General features: G+C 38.2%; 1 protein-coding gene across 4 annotated transcripts in view; it reads right to left on the minus strand.

Moving 5' to 3' along the window:
• Positions 1-1,533: 1,533 nt before the first annotated feature.
• NFIA (nuclear factor I A) overlaps positions 1,534-21,937 on the minus strand; it is a 311,476-nt gene continuing 291,072 nt past the window's right edge. For all 4 annotated transcript variants that reach the window (XM_054036629.1, XM_054036631.1, XM_054036630.1 and 1 more), the window contains one exon: positions 1,534-6,573. In XM_054036629.1, the coding sequence (XP_053892604.1) occupies positions 6,556-6,573 (18 nt within the window). In that variant the 3' untranslated portion in view covers positions 1,534-6,555. The remainder of the gene's footprint in view (positions 6,574-21,937) is intronic.

The following is a 21,937-nucleotide window of genomic DNA, read 5'->3' on the forward strand; positions in this document are numbered from 1 at the left end:
CCTTCCCTGTATGGTATCAGTAACCACTATTTACTCTGCATTTCTACGGAAGTAACAAAACAGTGGTAAAGGATGAGAGTTTAGAGCTGAGAAATTGTCCACCTACCATACAACTCTAAAGTGAACCATTCACCTTATTTGCCTTTCTTCTTTCTAAAAAAAAATGGCTAATTTGTAGAAAGGAGGAGGAGAGGGGAGATTTGGGTAAAGAACATTGTTTTGTTCACTCATTAGCAAAAGTATAGACTAAGTGGAAAACAGTCTTCCTTAAAATCCGTTGTAAAAAGTACAAAAGTTTCCATTGTGTGTGAGTGTTTTCCTTTATGAATGGTCTCTGTGGAAATCAGAGGTAGCACACCTAGCATATTTTGCTATGGAACAGACTAATTCCATTTGTAATCGAGGAACATCGCACATAATGGCCAGAGTGCAGTATAGGGCTGTCCCCTCCTCTACATTCCCCTTTCCTTTTAAAATTCTTGTGTATTTCAGGTGCTGGATATGACAGTCTGTCCCCTGCCGTGGCCCCTTTTTCTGATTGATTCTGCACCCTGTTATGGGGTGTGTAGCCCTCAGGGGGCATAAAAGGCAGGTGGGTGCTTATGCACAGGGAAGAGGGTCTTGCTGAAGCATATACTTGGAGTAGTGTTCTTAGATTTGGATGAGAAAAGTACACCAAAATCCCGTGTTAATAGCAAATGGTCTTTTATGAATTGGGCCGAAAGTTTGTACAGAGTTTTGTTAGAAGGAAAAATATTGAAACTAAATAGCCACATAAGATTTTTCTTTTTTTTTCTTTTCTTTCTCTCTCTCTCTCTTTTTTTTTTTAAGGATTTTTCCTTTTATATGAGGAGGTCTGATGTGAAAAAGGGTCAAGCATGGGTACCTGGTTAAACACTGCCCATTAAGAAAGCGCTTTCAACATCAGCTAAGTCTCAGTTATGGGTTTGAGAACTATCCTTTAAATTTAAACTTTATACATATGTTCTCTTGGAATTCTTATGGTAGCTTTTGAGACAAACATCTTACCAGGCACGGATTTCTGGTCTCAATACCCATGCCTGCCCTCTAGGAAAAAGAAAAAAAACCCAACACAAGTAATACTGAATTTAAGTAAATGTATACCTCCAAAATACTGAAAACACCCCAAATCAAGAAAAGACAGAATTTGCGTTCTCAGTGAAATATCTTTAAACCTATCTGACAAGAACCAAGTCAGAAAAAAAGACTAACATAACTTTGAGTAATATTCATATAGCTCACTAAGCATTATGGAATAGCATGCATTAATATTGTACGGTTATTTTACATCACCTATATCAGAAGGTTCTGACAGACAGCGAAGGCTACCGGTGTAGAAAAATCTTACTTCAGAAGAGCAATATAATACAGATTTCACAGGCACTACATTTTAATATATCAGGTATTATGCTGGTTTTCTTATAATTCTTTCTGTCCTAAAGCTGGCATTATAACAATGACCAAAAAGGCAAGGATTTAAGTAAACGGAAAGTAGATACCAAAGTTGATATATTCTTTTTTTTTTTTTCAGATAGATTAGTGCATAGTTTTCATGCAGATAAACACTGCTATGCATTTACATTGTTGGAAAGCAGAGTGAATTGAGCCCAAGTTGTCACATTTTTGTAAATCATTTTGCCAGCCTGTAATAGCACCATGTAATGGATTTGCATTAAACATTAAATTGATTTCAGAATTGGTGACACAGTATTCACTACAGTTAAGTGCTATGGAATAGCTTCAATGTTACCTGCTATATATCAAAGCAATTTTCATCCCACTGCTTTTTTATTGGAAAAAATAAAAGGAAAATGTACTCGATACTAATTAGACTATTGCACAGCCTTGGACTTGCTGATGGCATAGCCGGGTTTACTGTCAAACAGTAATACATGCATTGACTTCAAGACAAAATTGGCATTGCAAGACTGATTTGATGAAAATCCTGCCTAGCAGGCAGCGTTCACTTCATGAGACTTTCCTCCAACAGATCTCATGAGATTTGTTTGTTTAGTTTTTAGGTGCCATTGAAGCTCTCCTTACATTATCATGCCGGTTGTGTTTTTAATTTTGTTCGATGGAGGCCTTCTAAAAAAAAAAAAAAAAAAAAAAAAGATATTTCCAGAGACACAATGCAAAGTACAATATTAACTGACATTCTTTAAAAAAGAAATCACCACAAGGAAAAAAAAAACTGTTTTAGGCTATGTATCTGGGTTTTTTTGTATTTTTTTGTACAGTAAATATTTTATAACACTGTTACTACAAAGCTGCAAAATATATGGAACAAAAAGAAATAGTGAAAGAAAAACAAAGTTAGAGGGATTTTGCATATTCCTGTGGGCTGACTGAATACTGTGGAGTTGAGGAAAGTTTGTGTTCCCTTTACCCTTCAACCTCAAGAGAGGAGGGATGAGGGGGGAATAAAGAGCGGAGACAAAGTATTCCATGGCTGCCTAACTTTAGCCCGTACGTTTTATGATAAAGGACGAGGAATAAAGAATGGCATTGCTGGGGTGCGCAGCACCACAAAAGCAAGTGCCCTAGTTCAAAAAGAGAGGAATGAACTGGTGGAGTAAATTCATGAGAAGCAATTTTTAAATCTTTAAATTTGGGGATGGGGTGGGGGAGGAAGGAGTTGAGTATGGGTCCGTATTTGTGTCTGACAAAATTTCCAAAGATGGGATGGAGAGGGAATAAAAGTTGTTTGCATTATTTTTTCACAAACTAATAAAACAATTTAAAAGGGGAAGGAAATGTAATCAGATTCTGAGTTAGGGACTAACACTGTCGGCCTGAATCTTGCATGTTTTCTTTATTGTAGGCTGCACACCCCGAGCAGCTGTCTTGCTCAGAACTCCAGTCTTTGCTTTACTTTGAGGAATAAAAAACTGTTTGTTCTCCATACCTGAACAGAACTGAACTGCTGTGTTTTCTGCATGGTAATAAGGTGAACAGAAATTTAATTTAGTGTGTTTAATACTTTACAACCACTGTTGATTAACACCCTTGACTGCCTACCTAATGTTTTAAAGCCTTTAAAACATTTTCTTCTGCAATTCTGATCAGAATTCCCTAACTTTAGCGTCATCAAACTTAATGCGACAAAATACCTTCAAAAATACAGCATACCTGTACTGTCCATTTACAATGGTTCTTCAGTAGCCTATACTTCTCAAGCATAGGAATATGCTATACCATTGAGAGAAGAAAAATAACTGTATTTAAATACATACAAAACGGAAACAGGAAAGTTTTTAACTTAAATCCAGTTCCCAAAGGGAAAAAAAAGCAATTCTATGAACGCTGCCTTTATAACGAACAATCAGAAATTCCACTAAGCTAATTTGACAGAAATTTGTCCTCATTTAAACAACATTACAAAAGTCCTGCATTATAAAATAGGGTAGAATAAATCAGTGTAATCAATAAAACTATACAACATACAAATTACATATCTTCTGAGTGGGCAGTTTAATTCTCTCTCTTTGCAGCCATGACTACAACATGCTCACTAAAAACAACTAACTGCCCAAACTATTGCTTAAGTTTGTTTTGTTTAAAAAAGGGTGCAATTTTATTGTATATACAACCAATTTACTGGTAATACCTTGGCTTATAGCAAGGTTCTGACAAAATGTTTGTCTAGGCTTTTTTCCCTTCACTGTGAAGCACTGAAAGCTGCTATTTTTTTAATTTTATTATTATTTTTTTTAGTGCACATATGTCTTAATAAAGTAATGCCCAGCTAAGTGCTATAGGGAAGGCAAAGGATGCTGGCTAGAGGATGTGATACCATATACTAACAATCACACAATACAACAGAGCAAAATGACTACTCAACCACTTATCAGACACATATGAAAATCCAAAACATTTTATTTTTTTCCTTAAATAGAGAATAACCAGTAAACAATTTTCAGAACTTGGAAGTTTAAAAACGTGCATATAAAAATGGGCATTATATACTTTTGTTGAATGTGGCTTGATTGCAGTCTGCTAATAAAAATGGGTGTGGGATCTGAAGAAAAAGGAAGTTTTTTTTTTTTTTTTTTTAAGGCTTGCTTGTGAAAGGAACAATTGTAAAACAAAAATTGCTTGAAGCAGGGTTCAGCTTAGTGCTTCACAGTTTGACTGCTTCTCTAAGAAGAGCCCTTCCTGCATGTGCATTCAAAATCACATAAGTACAAAGACAAACACCTAAAACACACTGCGTCAAGTGCAGCACCAACTTTGGTCAAATAAAAAAAAATTAAAAGAAAAATTAATAATTGCTAAGCTTTTCTACATGATATAAGCAGGTATTGCATATTTTCATATATCTGGGAAAAACAAAACAAAAGGAAGACTCCAAATAAAATGTAAAATGCAGCAACATCCAAAAATACTGATAATCTAGCATCTACAGATCTCAGAATAGCACTGCCACTGACCATACAGGACAATAAACACTACTCCTATCTGCGGAACAACTAACATTCTATTTAATTCTAGATGTTGAAACTGACAATGGCTGACATAAAAGTCACATTTACAAAAAGTGTCTCCAAATGCTTGACTAGGGAAAAACCCCTTTCAATATAGGAACATGTGCAACAATTCCACAAATAATCGCTATCCAGGGCAAGGCACATTGATATGGAATTTTTTGTTTTTGTTTTTTTTTTGTTTCGTGCAAATTAAGAAAAAAAAAACATTGTTTCAGGGAAAAGATGAGGAGCAAAGTGTCTTCCCAAGAATTTCAGTTACTTGATTGTATAGGACAGTAGTAGAAACCCTTCTGAAGGGCCGTACAAACATAGTTTAAAGGCAAGTGCCTGGAATAGGGATTACAATATTGTGTCTTAATGCACTCTACTTTACCCTACATTAACTATATAAAAATTAGTTACTAACACTAGAACATGCAGAGACTTTCTCTGATTAGCTGGACTTGCCAACCAGAACGTATATATATGTATAGTATAGGAAACCTTCTTAAAGTCACATGTGAAGCAAAGGGATGCTCCGCTGTCTGATAGGAAAAATCACTTGCACTCTTTTTTTTTTCTTTTTTTTCCTTTTTTTCTTTTTTTTTTGTACATAAGATACAGGACGTTTGGGGTCCAAACTTTTTTTTTTTTTTCAGCAAGTGCCCTTGCTTTGAACTGGCGTAAGTTGTCACATCAGCATTCGTTTCTGTATTGTTTTCTTTGTAGTCCAGAAAAAGTACCAGTTCAGGGACACAAAGGTGTTTTAATTTCTGGACCGTTCTATATGATTCCCAAGGTGTCTGAGAACTGATAAACCCTATATTGCCGGAAAGACGTAAAATTTGTCAGAATTGGCATAATCCATTATAGTGACTTTTAGCTTATAAAATTAACAGATATTATGATTTAATTTTAGTTATGTGCTTTGATAACAGAAAATGATTAATTAGCATTTAATGTAGTTAACATATTGTGGTAAAAGCACCATTAGATTTTTTTTTTAATTTTCCTTCAGTTTTAAAGGGATACAAGTTTAACAATAAAAAACATAAAAAGCAAAAATAGCTCCCCTTTTTCTTGCAAGGCTGTTTTTTACCCCAATATTTTAGAGTCCTGGGGTGGAAGGACTTGGAAAACAAAAATAGAATTTTCAACAATCTCTATCTTACAAAGATATTTAGCTATCCAATGAAATTGCACTTTACTCAATTCAAAATTCGATTGTTTTGATTCCTGTCAGTTTCTGTCAAAACAGACCAACTTCCCCATTTCTGCATGAATTTTTGTGTAATTGTTGAAAATTGTTGAAAAAATGTTATGTAAGTGCAGCATTTCAAACTTTTTTCTTTTTTTTCTTTTTTTTTCTTTTTTTAGTGAATAGTAGTAGTTTGTTTTAAATCACTCGGCAACTTGAGTGGAAAAAAACCTGTTGACAATGCTCATTTTTTTCATGTTATGTATCTAACTGTATCTGACTGTAAAAAAAAAAAAAAAAAAACCAACAAAACAAAAAACTGCATTTTCCCCCGATCTGTTACAGAAAAACATGCCCTATGTCTGTCCTGTACGTTTATATATTGCAGAATTCAGCTACTACAAAAGTTACAGTTTAAGTGTGTTTCATGATTTCTCAAGAAGTCTCACACCTGCATGGGAAAAAAAAATCAATGAAAATGCTGTAAAACAGTTAGGCTCCATATGGAAAGTGTGTTACAACAGCGAGTCAGTAAGCAGCAGCAGAGGCTAGTTCTACCCAGTGTCACCTAATACTTACACTACCAATGAAACACTTCAAAAATTACAAAGCCCAACCATTTCCAGCACCATATGAGAAATCACAACTGTCCCGAAGGCGTCGAAACAAAAATCTCAAAAAAGTTATGGCCTTTGCCATTGACCATAACATTTGCCATTTCCATGTACTAGTTGTTTGCTGTCGATATCTGTTCATCTCTCCTTCCACTGACGTGAAGTAACTGCACTGTGTTGCTGCTGCTTCCATGTTACAGAGTTGGGAAGGAGTCAGGTGGTCTGTCCGGTGGGAGACGGGAAGCTGTGACTTTTATCCCAGGTACCAGGACTGCAAAACAGAGAGAAAACCTTTCAGCTGATTGTAATTATAGATGTTTTGGAAGGAGCTGCAAATAGCACTGCAATCCTCGAATTCGAAACAGAGGGAAAGAGTTTGAGGACTTGACACACTGAGCTATTTGCACAGATTCGTTACCACTCATTTACACTAGTGTAAGTCAAGAGTAGCTACGCTCAAGTCAATGTAGCGTTATTTTCACTGGGGTAAATGGGTATAAGTGAGATCAGAACAGGGCTGATGGATTCACACCAGTGTAAAATAGATACGAGTAAGATCAGTATCAGATCCTGGGATTCTAAACTGAATGTGGATTTGAATTTGACTATGATGTACTGCTCTCTAGGGAATTAAAATAACAAGCAGTAACTATAGTTTAAGGTAAAAGAGTATAATGAGAAAGGCTCAGGTATGAGAGACTTGTTGCTGAAACTCATTTTATATAAGCTCCTGTCATATCATATTAGGTGCATAGTTGAACACATACATACTGATGACAAGTTTTACCAACTATTTCCTCCATTTCTTTTCAGCATGTCATGTGATTTATAGTACATCCACCACAATATTATGTATTAATATTTATAGAGGCCCCTAAGGCAAGATCCATGCTGGACTTCAAGATTATATGTTCTTGCCATGGTGGTAGGCTCTACAGAAGCTGATAAAATAAAAAATATGATATGAGAAATGTTGTCAGGAATCCAGTTCCCAATTCACTTCATTAGCTAACTCTTCCTTCATTCCCCTTTCTGAGCACAGACATACCATCCCCATATCTATTTCAACTATTGCATGCAAATTTTGTATTCGTACTCAAACAGGCTGTAATTAAATGAAATAGTTTCCATACGCAAAGCTTATAAACAGAAAAAAATTCTTCCAGGGTTTATGTAGCCACTGCTTATTATTTTATTTTTAACAGCAGTGCCAAATCCTGCTCTCCTTGTTGATTAAACAGTCCCATTGATTTTGATAGGGTTACTCGCACAGATAAGGCAAGCAAGAATTGGCCCCCGGATGGTATCATAACATTCACAATTTTCAAGGTGTTCTGAACTTTACGTGTATGTTTTACAATCATAATACAAATGTTATAGCTTTCAGAATGGTCTGAATGGACAAGGATGAGCTTTGTGAAAGTACATAGCAGGGAGCAAAAGGGTTAAAATTCAGACTTGGTCATTCAAATAGGTAAAAATCCTTTTACTGCAGAGGTCCAGTTGGCTACCATCATGGTTTGCCTGATCACCTGGATAAACAGCTAAATGATAGTTATATACATTGGGGTAAGATTTACTGGCCTCACAAGCAGACTTTTATTTAAAAAGCAGATTTTTTAAAAATACACTTCCTGTGTTTTCAGACGTGCGTTATTGTTAACCGCTTGCTTTAAAGAACTCAGGAAGGCAAATCGCTCTGGCAAATACACATCAACACCTTCCACTAATTCAAAAAAGTAGTAATTGTGCAATATGTCCAGACCTCTGCTAAACTGGCATCATGATTAGACCTTCCTAGTCTTTGGACATCTCATTTTTAATAGATTGGATTTGGATTATTGGGATGCTAAAGTGGTCTGGAGTTTTAATTACTGAAGTGTAAGGAAACCAGTTTGAAACTCCTAATCTTCCTTCAATGCAGTTAAATGCAGTATTTCTTTTAATGATTCTTAGTGCACATTTTGGACAGCAGGGGGTGCACTTTTCTATACCACATTTCTCCCTGCTACTCACTGCATTACTAAAATATTCTGCAGTGCTTCTGCACTCCTCTTAAAAAGCAAAAAGTTTCTTCACACATCTTACTATTCAGTGTGTGCCTTGCAGACAAGGTTACCCCAGAGCAGCTCTGTAATCCTTCACTGAAATAGGCTTTATTGATTGCTCTGGTCTATTGTTCCCTTTTCAAGTCCCCCAAGTTCAAGTTCATCCTGGTGTTACATCATGTCTGGTTGCTAGGAGCAACCAGACAGACCCAGACGTGACTATCATTAGCAAGAAACACTCTGCTCTCCTCCCACCAACCTTCCAGTGGCTCTGACGTAGCAGGCCCACTGCAAACACATTGAAGTATTTATTCTGCCTAATTTATGACCTACACAGCAAGAGAGACCCCCACTCCAAAAACTAACACTGTTGTATATTTAATTAATCTGTCTTTCTCTGGCACTTGGGAAAGTTAGACAAAGGTCTAATTATTGTGTTTCACTCCCCACACTTTTCTTTTGGGGCTGAATATTTGCATGGGAAAAGGAACTACAAGACTCAGTTTGGCTTCCCCCACCCCCCCCTCAAAACACCTTTTTTTTTTCTCCACTGCCCTATTGACATTTCGTGAAATACTTTAGCTGCTTAAGGGAATTAGAAAAAAAAATCTGATGTGAATGTAACTCCTTCGGAGTTGGTATTCTGTAACACAAATCAACTCATGACATGTTTAAATTTAAATGCTAACCACACACTCTGAGAGTTACTTTAAAGGTTAGTTTTTAATCAATAGAAGTTGCTGACTCTGGAGTTTTTAGCTGCGCAGTGCAGCTCTTGTGCCTTTGTCTAGCGTTAGGCTTTCAAACTTTTTTTTTTTTCTTGAGATGATTTTACCAATGATTTGCAGACACAGAGTGCTATTGTGCTCCTGACTAGCAACATGTCAATAAAGGAGTAGAGTTACCATGCACTGGGGTGTCAATATGACTCCTGCAGACACAGTTCAATCTTAATACCAACGGAAAACTTAATTAACCCTTTCAGAATTGAACTGAAACATATTTTCGTAAACTTGTGTCCAGTGACGTCGTTATCCAAATGACCTTCGCATAAAAGCTGATTTTAAGAGTAAGAAATTCAAATGACAAACATCTGCATGGCACTGGGTAGTTTTGCAACCATTCTTTGATGAAATATTTTATATGCTGAGACAGCAGAATAGCAAGATTAAAACGGTGCATTTTCTCATCAGATCCCGCACTGCTCTCAAGATACCATTTTGATTTATATTTTACAGCAGACATACACATTCCTAATTATCCTGTTTTTCCTAGACAATTTTTTAATATTAAGAACCCATGTCCCCCAGACCTTACATATGAGTTTAAATCTTCTTGGATTATATTTGAAGAGTTTGATTATCCTTTTGACTCACCTAGGAAACTTCCACTGCAAAGGAGGAGCAGACCTCAACATATAAAATGAAAAATGTGTATGAAGCACATAACAGAATATGCAGCTCTGAGATCTGTGATTTGCAGAGTTCTTTGAATGATTAAATGGCATAGTGAAACAAGCAAACCCAAATCTATACGTGTGGTATTTTTTGCTATTGCTCCCCAACATAATTTAAGCTTGACTATGCTTTCTGGCTACCACCTACATTTTATCCTTCTTTCATGTCCTGCAATCTAACCTACTGCATCCAGCTGGGGAACAAATGTATTTCTTTTCTTAATTTTACATCTCCATTTAAATTGCATGCAATATCACAACCCAATGCAGGATGAAGTTATCTTTGTGCATTTTACCAGAAAAGCAAACGTTTAGCTTTGACCCATATTTTTTTTTTAAACCGTACTGCAGTGGGGAGTTTAGAGTTAAATGAATCCACTGGACCAAAAGGTCCTAGCTAAGTAAAATTACTGCTATATAGTCAACAGTATTACTACAGTTCTGTATTGACCTACAGAGTATCTCACTGTCCTATTCTAGTGTTCAAGGTGAAACATCAAAAAGAATTCTGCAGTCCAGTACAAGATCTTAGCTTTCCTTTCTCCAGTCAAATGAAGAAGTAATCTCATCAGGTTGAAAAGTGCTGACTAAGGATTTAATAAAGTGCCTGCAGATGTGTGTCATCTCTAAGGTATTCAACTCATGTAATGCAAAACAGTTCCACACCGAATGCGCGTATAAAATTCCATTTAACCATTGCGGAGCTCTATTTTACTGTTCTCGGAGGAGTATTATCACACTTTCCCCCCCTAATTTACAGCACCATGAAAGTTGAAGCTTTACACTGCCAGTATCTTAGAATCCTCACACTAGTAAGGTTTTATGAACCATAAACAATATCTACTTGACTGAATCCTAAACAGGAAAACTGAAATGGCAATTATGTTTCTTTCATAGTGCCAGTCTATTTGTTTTTTTATGCTATTCTGAAGATAGCACAGGCACAGACACAAAACCTTAAGCAACGTTTGGCACTTGTGTCCTTTGTACTGGAAAGAACAACTAGGAAACACACACTGGAAACTGGCACATTTACAAGAGAAAAGCAGACAGCCCTTCACTGATTTCACTAACACTTTTGCTTGGGTCAGAAATACAGAATCAGGCCCAAAGTTTATTAAAATCTCCCCAGAACAGCCTTCCTGTGTGATTTATTTTATCTTGGCCCTGAAACATAATCATAAGCATTTTCTGCATGTTTTAAAACAAAACAAAACAAACAAAAACTTGTTAGAATTACTTCTACCTGAACATTTCCTGAAATAACAATGAGGCCGTTCACTTAAAGCAAAAAGTGGAGGTTGTAAAGCAGCAGTATCTGTTTTTCACATTAAAAAGTTAAACAAAAGTCCTTGAGGGCAAAGTTTAACACTGCGGAAGGAGGTGGTTAATGTGGAATCCACAACTGGGTGTGACAGTTGGCTTACTTCTCTAGGCTATGTAGGTTATTTGAGGACATTCACACATTTAAATCTCTCACTAACTCCACACACAGGAGATTTTTCTTCGCATAATCCATTTATGTCTAAGGCTTTGTCCACACTAGACCCATTTTTAAAAATTCCCACTGGTGGTAGCGACCGTTGAGTGTTGGTGTAAGCGAGCATCAATATTTTAACTAACGTGATGTCATTCCTGCTGTTGCTACCACTGGAAGAGCTCTGCTGGTGGGAATGTGTGAGGGGAAAAAAGTCTAGCCCTGATATAGCCTAAATGAAAACAATAGCCATATAACTTGTCCCCCAGATGGGGATGCTGTTTGGGTAGCTGTACTGAATCTTAGCCATAAACGTTAAACAGCAGGGCCGCCGGGGGGCGGGGGGGGGGGAAGTGGGGTGATTTGCCCCAGGCCCCACAGGGGCCCCCATGAGAATATAGTATTCTATAATATTGCAACTTTTTTTATGTAAGGGGCCCTCAAAATTGCTTTGCCCCAGGCCTCCTGAATCCTCTGGGTGGCCCTGGTTAAACAGTTGTGAAAATTCATCACAGTGCACTAGTTCTAGTGATTTTCTGGCATTGACTTAAAGCTCCCAGTAACACGCTCATTTGCAGTAGGACATTTCAAACGAACAGGGCCAAAATCAGACGTTCTATGAAACTTCAAAGGTGAACAACATTCCACATAAGCCGCTGAAACTCTATTGAAGTTAATGGGGATGCGCCTGCTTTTTACCAGGCCTGGATTTGGCCCACTGGTTTCAATAGGGTTTCACCAGGCATGAGGAGACCCACTGTGTCTAAACTGACAGGTGAATATTAAAGACATTCTGAGGTCATTCTGAGGTCCATGGCAGTTATTTTTCTTAGTGCTGGGATTAATTATTCAGTGATTAAATTTTCCAAAACAAAATACCGAAAGGGACAGAAACAGCAAGTTGGTCATCCCCAAAGGGAAATAAAACAGAGTGAATCTTCTGGTTGTCCAAAGTCTAAGTACAGTATAGGCCACCCGCCAGTATGAGCATGTTTGCACAGCCTCAAAAAGATAAAAATCCTCCCTGGAGGGGCATAAGTCTCTAGGCGAGGTGTACAGTAGCTCTGTATCCAATAACTTTTGTGAGAATGCCAATTGTGGCAAACTGTATTGAATTATGTGCAATAATTTCGTAATATGGACTTCTGGCTGCTGACTACTAAAAATGCATAGGAGTCCATACCACTACTATCTTGGGACTTCAGTTAAGAGTTCAACTTACTTCAGTTAAGAGTTCTTCTTGGTTCAAACCTCAGGTTGGAAATAACTAGTGCTTTTACCCCTTAAAGTCACCCTAGCCCCTCCAAAACCTTTTACAAACATACTAATGCAGTAACTGTTGCTGTTGTTCCAGACATCTGAACATTTCAGCGAGTGTCCCAGCTGGCCCCAGATGTTTCTTAAGCATAAAGCAATGTTCTGAGCTGGAGACCCCCTGCCTTCAGAACCTGAAGAACAGAGGATTAAAGGTTGACTGAACTGTGACATTCACATTTAGTCTGAATATAATACAGTAAAATTTATCAATGGCAAACGTTTGAAATGTAATCCAGCCAGCAGACCAGGCACTCTGAATATGATGTATAAATTATGTATGGTAACTTAAGATCTAAATTAGATCTAGGAGAAGAAAACTTTCCCCATTCCCTGACTCTAACTAAAAGAAAGTGATCGCACAATAAATCCATTTGTATTTTATTTTAGTTTTATGTTTGCTTTTCAAGGCAAGGGCTGTTTTATTTTATTTTGGTAACATTTTGTGAAAGAGAGAGGTTTGAATTTTTTACCTCATTTCTAAAAAGTTAAGAGAATGAGCCCTTTTGTTTATTACTAAGTTGACTTTGAAATAGGCAAAGTAGGTCTTCTACACTTCACGGCAAACAGTGAAAGCGGGCCATGGCTAAACCGCAAACCAGTTTATACGGGGGGTAAAAAGGAAGAAGAAGAAGGAGAAGAAGAAAAAAGTAGTCAAGCAAATGAGAGAGAAAGAGAGAGAGAAAGAAACAATCCCATTTTGGTTTTTGTTAGCGGGCGGCTAACTACATAGATCAGAGACTTTTCAAAAAATAAAAACCCCCACTGTACACAAAGCACAGGAAAATGTAAGGAAAAAAGGAAAAAACTAAAAGCAGCTTAGAATGTGTTAACTCTGCCATTCTGTCAGCTTAAAGAGTATTTTATGCTTGATCAACAGCTCTCTTTTATTATGCTTTTCTTTCATTCATTCAAGACATCAAAGAATTGAACCACCAGTGTACCTGATCTGCTAGAAGAACTTGTAAGGGTGTTCTAAAGAAACGGGGGTAGTGGGAGCCAGACACCCCTGCGGACAAGGCAGTTCAAAGAGAATATTCCAACAATGATTACATTTTGTAAATCTTTTTACGAAAGACAGCTTACTTCCTGCTTTTTCATGAAAAATAGGTCCTATCCATTAAAGTGAGCCCACAGTATGAAAATTACTTGAGATCTGAGGTACAGCAAGGGGATTAAGGCGAGCTGAGATCTTTCAGAGACTTCCAATGGGTTCTCTAATATTTTTTGCTACCATAAAGTTTTCTGATTGGAATACAAACAGTCTTGCTGGTGGCGGCAGTGCAGCTAAGACATTTGAACAAACTTTCAACACATTATAAAAAATGATTTTGTAGTATTCCAAACAGTCCAGGCTAAAGTCATCTCAAATCTGCCAGATATCCCTAATCTAAAATACAGCACACAAAGCCAAGCCAGCTGTTTACTTTTCAAAGGCTGTGGTGGTTTCTGCATTGATAAACCTCAGACACATGGAAGGGGATTCTAGCCAGGCCACACTGCATTGCCCTGTCATCCTTACATATAGTCATAGAACAAAAAAGGTTATTAAAGCAAACACTGAAGTATCTTGCACCAAAAGATCCTCTATGTGGATATTTCCTGCATTATTGCCAAAAAGAAGCAGTTTTTTCATCCATCCAATTCAAACTTTCATTAAAAACACTGATTTGACGACTAAAAATGGTTTGGTTGTACTCAGAGATGACCACAGCATGACCCAGCAGACAAATATAGCCTGCAAGGTTCTACAAAGTGGCCTGCAGCTGCCCTCATCTTTAATATAATTTGGTCCATTAATAATAGTTCAAGTAAACAACACTCCACTTGAACTGAACAGAAACACTGCATGCTGGGTCCTGTAGATGGTGTCAACTGCACCTTTGTGTTAAACATGCCAGCAACCCTGGACTCCCTGAGTTACACTTCTGTATCTTCTGTTGCAAGGAAAACCAGGAATCCAAAACACTAATTTTAGCAAAGAAGTGAATACATAATTAAAAAAACATTTTGGATTAAAATGTAAATGTTTTTTTAAATTCTATCAGCTTTACCAGTTATCTATAAATTTCCACAAGGCTTATTCTACCACAGGTACAGTTGCAATTTATCAAAGGAGAATAGTAGTTTAACATTTATTTAATTAAATCCTACCTATTTCCTTCCCCTTTTGCTATAAAGAATATATCTAGATTTAGATCTACCCATATTCAGATAGAACAAACTCACAAAGGAGCACTATATATATATTGTGATTACGAAAAACAATATGATATGATTTTATAACATTTCAATAGGAACAATTCCTGGTTTTAAGACCATTATGAGCTTATCAGCTTCTTAATCAAAATATCTCTGATTTTCCCCCTTAAAATTACTAAACACCCTCTTACACATTATACTAGGGATGTTCTGTAATCTTCTTCCAATTTGATGCAACAGGAATATATTTCCAAGTCACTTTGCACTCTACCCAAAATTAAATATGCAGGAAAGTTTAGGATAGAAATCTGTTTCTCACTGGCCCCTCTCTCCCCTTCCCCACACCCCTTAGTGCTGGTACCATACTAGCAGCAACATGGTTTCCTGTTATACAGCGCAATGCTTTCTGTCCAGTTCTACGGGAACACATTTGCAAGTTCAAGTTCAGGTTTAAACTAAATAAAACGCTTCTCAGGAGTTTATAGCCAGCCCTCATTTACATGTGATCTCTCTGAACCTCTCCTGCCTTAGCTCGCTCTGTTTCCAGGGCCCACCGAAGGAATGTTTTACAGTTAGAGCCTGCAGTGCTTTCTCAGGCATTTTAGACCCAGAGGCCCAAGTTTCAAGCTGCAGTATTAAAGTTTCCACAGAACTGCTGCAGAGAGAGAGGAGGAGGGAGGGAAAGAAGGAGAACAATATCTTCTTAATTATCTCTAGATAGATCTACAGTTAAAGTATTACTTTTTAAAGGGACATAATTTATTCTGGAGGTCCAGTATTGTAACAGCCAGCATGTACTTTCACCACACTGTTCTTCATTGTACTCCCTGCTCTTGTTGTTTTTTTGCAAAATTCTTTGTTACCAAGCCCCCTATACTGTACTCACAGTTTTATTCAATTTAAGCCAGCCCCTGCCGTCCTGAGACATGCAAAGCTCCCATTGAAATCTGAGGAGTTTTGCCTATATCAGGACTACAGGAACAAAGTCCTTAAAATCCAAGATTTATCTAAACTTCTTTACTTTTATTGCTTTAGACAATTAGAGGAAAACACACACACACAAAAACCCAGTCAGGGCCTCCCAAGTTATATTTGTGGTTTGGCAGCTTAGAAACACACACACACACACACACACACACACACACACAATTTGCCTCTGGAACTCTCACTCCTCAGTTCAGTGCCAACTGGGAGCAATGATGGTGAATGAGATTATATTACTGAGCCAGGGAGAATGTGCAGAGTCCGGAGGTGGGGTGCGGAGGGAGAGACAGAGGTGTTTGAGGGGGCTGGCTCTCTGTCTGTCTGCAAGTTGCTACAAAGACTCAGCCTTTTGGCTCTGACAGTACTTAGGAGAAAGGCTAGTTATTGCCAATCTTCTCGAGAACAGGGAGAGTGTCATGGAAGAAACAATCCAAGAGCTGTATCTGAGGGGAAAAAAAACGTGTAGTGTTAACTGGAAGGGAGGGTAAACCTCCTGCATCCGTATTAAAACCAGCACACAACTCAAACCCCTCTGAAAACCCTCTCTGGGACTGAATGTTCCAGGTGTGTGTGTGTGGTGTGCATGTGATGAGAGGATAGGTCGGGGGTGTTTATGTCTGATGATTGGACTCCATAATTTTAGAATATTTTTATATTGCAGTAGCATCCCAAGACGCTGATCAGGATCAGGGCCGGCTCCAGGCATCAGCGCAGCAAGCAGGTGCTTGGGGCGGCCAACGGAGAGGGGCGACTCGTCTGGCTCTTCGGCGGTGGGTCCCTCAGTCCCTCTAGGAGGGAAGGACCTGCCGCCGAATTGCTGCCAAAGAATGAAGCGGCGGCAGCTCCGATCGAGCCTTTTTTTTTTTTTGCCGCTTGGGGTGTCAAAAATGCTGGAGCCGGCCCTGATCAGGATCAGGGCCTCGTTGTGCGAGGTGCTGTACAAACACATAGAAAGACATGGCATGTGCCCTGAGGAGCTTACAATCTCATGGTTATATCACCTAGCTATGTGCACAACCAGAATGTTAAAAAAGTATTGGGGTATTTTTTGCCCTGGATCTAGGAATTACTGATTTCTTGTAGGCATCACAGCAGATGTGGGTCAAGAGGAGAGATTTGAAGGAGGAGAGGGCTTGCAGACTACTTTAAAGAAGGAGCTCCATGTGTAAGAGTAACACAGATGAGAGCACGAAGATGGTTGTAGGAAAAGCAAACAAATGAGCAGTCATGGTTGGCATCGCTGAGAGCAAAGGAGGCATGAACGTCACAATAAGAGACAAAGCAGATAAACACGGAAGAAGAGAGTTGTGAAGGGTTTTGAAAATAAGGATACAAAGTTTGAACTTGATGCAGTAGGAAAAGGGAAACTAGTGGATGGACTCAAAGAGGGGTGGCTGTGACAGGCAGGTCAGACAATCTTAGCTGTTTCATTTTATAAGGACTGGCAGAAGGACAATATGGGTATCGGGGCATCCAGGGGAAGGAGGTTAAGTAATCAAGACATGAGATAACCACTGTAGAAGTGTGTACAGAAAGAAAAGGTCGGGTATTAGAAATGTTAATGAGAGAAAAGCACCAGGGTTTTGACATGATGTGGGTGTACTGGGCAAGGGAGAGGGAGGAGACAAAGATGACCATAAAGGCCTGAGCAACAGAGAGGACGGTGACGTTGTCAATAGTAATAAAGAATGTTTAGTCTTCTCCAGACTAAACAAACCCAATTTTTTCAGTCTTTCCTCATAGGTCATGTTTTCTAGATCTTTAATCATTTTTGTTGCTTTACTCTGGACTGTCTCCAATTTATCCACATCTGTCCTGAAATGTGGTGCCCAGAACTGGACACAATACTTCAGCTGAAGCCTTATCAGTGTGAAGTAGAGCAGAAGAATTACTTCTTATGTCTTGCTTACAACACTCCTGATAATACAGCCCAGAATGATGTTTGCTTTTTTTTGCAATAGTGTTACACTGTTGACTCATACTTAGCTTGTTAGTCATTATAACCCCCAGATCTCTTTCCACAGCACTCCTTCCTAGGCCGTCATTTCCCATTTTGTATGTGTGCAACTGATTGTTCCTTCCTAAATGGAGTACTTTGCATTTGTTCTTATTGAATTTCATCCTATTTACTTCAGACCATTTCTCCAGTCCAGATCATTTTGAATTTTAACCCTATCCTCCAAAGCACTTGCAACCCCTGCCAGCTTGGTATTGTCCGCAAACTTTATAAGTGCACACTCTATACCATTATCTAAATCATTGATGATGATATTGAACAGAACCAGCCCCAAAACCAATCTCTGAAGGACCCCACTTGATATGCCCTTCCAGCTTGACTGTGAACCATTGATAACTATTCTTGAGGAACAGTTTTCTAACTATTTATGCACCTACCTTATAGTAGCTCTATCAGGGCTAAATTTACCTAGTTTTTTTATGAGGTTATGCAAAATAGTATCAAAAGCCTTACTAAAGTCAAGATATACCCCATCTACTGCTTCCCCTCATCCACAAGGCTTGTTACCTTGTCAAAGAAAATTATTAGGCTGTTTTGACATGATTTGTTCTTGACAAATCCATGTTGACTATTATTTATCACCTTATCTTCTAGTTGTTTTCACACTGCTTGATTATTTGCTCCATTATCTTTCCAGGTACAAAAGTTAAGTTGACTGGTTTGTAATTCCCCGAGTTGTCCTTATTTCCTTTTTTATAGATTGGCACTATATTTGGCCTCTTTCGGTCCTCTGGAATCTCTCCTGCCTTCCATGAGTTTTCAAAGATAATCACTAATGGCTCAGATATCTCCTCAGTAAGCTCCTTGAGTATTCAAGGATGCATTTCATCAGGCCCTGCCAACTAAAAGACATCTAACTTATCTAAGTAATTTTTAACTTGTTCTTTCCAAATTTTAGCCTTAGATCCTACCTCATTTTCACTGGTGTTCACTATGTTAGATATCTGATTGCTACTAACCTTTTTGGTGAAAATTGTAACAAAAAATTCATTTAACACTTCTGACATGCTCACATTTTCTGTTATTGTCTTTCCCCCCTCATTGAGCAGTGGGCCTACCCTGTCCTTGGTCTTCCTTTTGCTTCTAATATATTTGTAGAATGTTTTCTTGTTACCCTTTATGTCTCAAGTTAGTTTCATCTCATTTTGTGCCGTGGCCTTTCTAATTTTGTCCCTACATGCTTATGGTTTGTTTATATTCATCCTTCATAATTTGACCTAGTTTCCACTTTTTGTAGGATTCTTTTTTGAGTTTCAAATTTATAATGTTACTGTATTATAAAAGTGTATCAAATGAGGTTTTATGAAAGCCTAGGACACACCGGTGATTAAGATCATTGTGAAATATATGTATTGACATTATATAAGGAATTATGAATACTCATTGATACTGTGATTTACAGACTGTGACCGAACAAAGGGAGAATTAGATTTTACCCAGGCAGGAGGGAAGATAGCTCTCCACCTGTCTCCAATGAAATTACACAAGGTATGACCCAAAACAATAGAAGTCCCAGTTACATAGAAATCAGGCGGGGACTGGGAAGACCACAGGGAGGGAAGAACAGCATAAGGTCATCCTGCCTTTTGAAGTAAGGCCATCGTTGGGGTTCATCACTAAACAGACACAAGGCAACAGAGCTCTTGCAAGCTGAGAAAGATGGGTCCTTCAACCAAGGGAGGGACTGAAGTCTCCGGGGATTGAATATAGGTGAGAAATCTGCTTAGGCAAAGATCTTTCACCTTAGGAAGACAAGGGAACCCAGCACTTTTTACTTCTGTGGAAGGACCTGACTGAGGGAAGGTCAGACATGGCAGTAAGAAGGAAGACTGGCAAAAAAAACCATTTTGAACAAAGCCTGTTATCTTGCTAGATTAAGTTTTAGACTTTTAAGTGCATATTTTTACTTTTATTTGCTTGTAACCATCTTGATTTTTATTTCTTTTACTTGGCATCACTTCGCCTATTTCTTACTGTTAATAAATTTGTTTTATTTTTACTATAAACCAATTCAGTGCCATGCTTGCAGGGAAGGGTGTACTTATCACAATTAAGTTAATAAGCTGTAATGTGTTTGGGTCTCTTTAACGGCGCAAACAAACTTTATTATTTCTCTGAGTGGTCCAGGAGAGGGATGGACATTTCAGGAAAGACTTTTGGGGGAGTTTCGGGACAGGAGTGTGTTGGAGTCACCCTGCAGGTAGTAACCAAGACTGGTGGAAGCCAGAAGGCTGCCACTGTGCTATAGGAAGGCTGCTGGAGTCAAAGCTGCTGATCCAGGAATGTAGGGCTCCCAGGCACTCGAGGTCTGACATGAATGCTTATCTGCTGGCGGTCGCTGTCCAGGCTGAGACACAGAAGCAGAGCATTTAAGGCACCCAGGGTTTCAGGGCAGACAGTGACACAACCACTCACTGGTCTGGATTCCATCCCAGAACTCGACAACTGTATCCCGCTAAACTGAACCAACTACTCTGAGAAAAGTTCAAGGCCATGCACAATACCTCGGTTTAATTCCTGGGATCAGTTGGGTCTGCTGAAACAGCCTTAGAGGATGGACCAAGGAACAGCTCATATTACACTGCAGAGACCATCTGGCCCAGCTAGACATGGCCAAATAAAGTCCAATGCAGCTCTCGTTGGCCAACAAAGGTCACAATGATACAGGATCTTGGTGACTGAGATGAGGAAAAGAAACTATATTGAGGACTAAGGAGTAGGGAGTCTTCTATTAAAGAATATGAAAGACGTTCAGTACATCACCAGTCTCTGAATGAAGAAATACTGTATTAGATATGGCTGACTAACGGGGTTTGAGTTTTGGCCCATGATAAGTGATTTTCAAACATATTATGATGTGCCAATAAAACTAGTGGTAGATTTCAAGTCATTAAAAGTCAAAATATGAGAGTTTCCTGATTCATTATCATAGTTTCATAATATTTGTGTATATAGCAGGGGAAATGGATTAATACTAATTATCAAGTTTAGTAATAACTAATTAAACGATCTCAATTTACTTAATACTGTCAGAGGAAACAGACAAAATTACCACTGTAAATGCTGAACTTTAAATCAAAGGTTCCACTTCGCTGTTTTATGAATCACTGTATGTGCTGCTCTACAATGAAAAGACACTTTTTAACAGTAGCACCCTTGTACTCAATAACCAAGCTCCTCTGTTGTATTTGGAATCTTAGCTCCTTATTTTAAATATTTACTGCATTTACTCCTTACAGTTCTAAAAAAGCCAACAGTGCTGTGGGAGAATGAACTGGATCCTAGCCTGGCTCATGCAATATCAACACAATTGTTAATATAGTTCCAACTGGAGACAATGGCATTACACAGGTGGCACAAAGTGCAGAACTTTAAGGTAGTGGAGCTGCAGAAGTATAAGTGAGAAAATTTGGTCTGCAGAAGCTTAATTTTTTTGGTGGAATCAGAAAGAACGTAGCTTGATTTACAGACCCCAGGTTGAGCTTACAAGTCTGGTAAGTTAGAATAAAACATCTCTGTACTTATAAACTGAATAAATTTTCTCTGGGATCACTCAGGGATAATAAATATGGAGCCACATGATGCAATTTTTACAGAGACACTTTTCGCAGTAAAGCTGCACTCTCAGTCTTTTCCTGCAAAGAAAATGGGAATTTTAACCTTTGTCTTAACTTCTCTGTGAAAGGCGAAAGTTATCCAGTCTGCGTCACACAATTATTCATAAGCAGAATATAATCATAGATTTAAAAAAAAAAATCAGGGAATATTGTATAGCAGTTACCTAAACTAACTCCTACACATGCATCTATTCCAGCTCCCACTACCATTGACTTCAATGAAGGAAAGACGGCCCGATAGCTTAGATTTATACAGTGACCTTTAACCCAAAAGACCACAAAGTGCTTTATATGAATTTAAAAAAACCATCGGCCAAATTAGCATGCAAATAAAGACAAAAAAATATTGTGCGTACAAACTGGATACATTAGCACCTAACTCTATGCACTGCCTCTTATGTATGACATTCCTCTCTTCTGTCTTATTACAATGTTGTAGCTAAATCGAAGTACAGAATAATATACGTAAATTTGTATACAGGGACTGCATTTCACTGACGGATGAAGTGATTTCCATTTA

The sequence above is a fragment of the Malaclemys terrapin genome, chromosome 8 (genome assembly GCF_027887155.1).
Source record: "Malaclemys terrapin pileata isolate rMalTer1 chromosome 8, rMalTer1.hap1, whole genome shotgun sequence".
NCBI lineage: Eukaryota > Metazoa > Chordata > Testudines > Emydidae > Malaclemys > Malaclemys terrapin.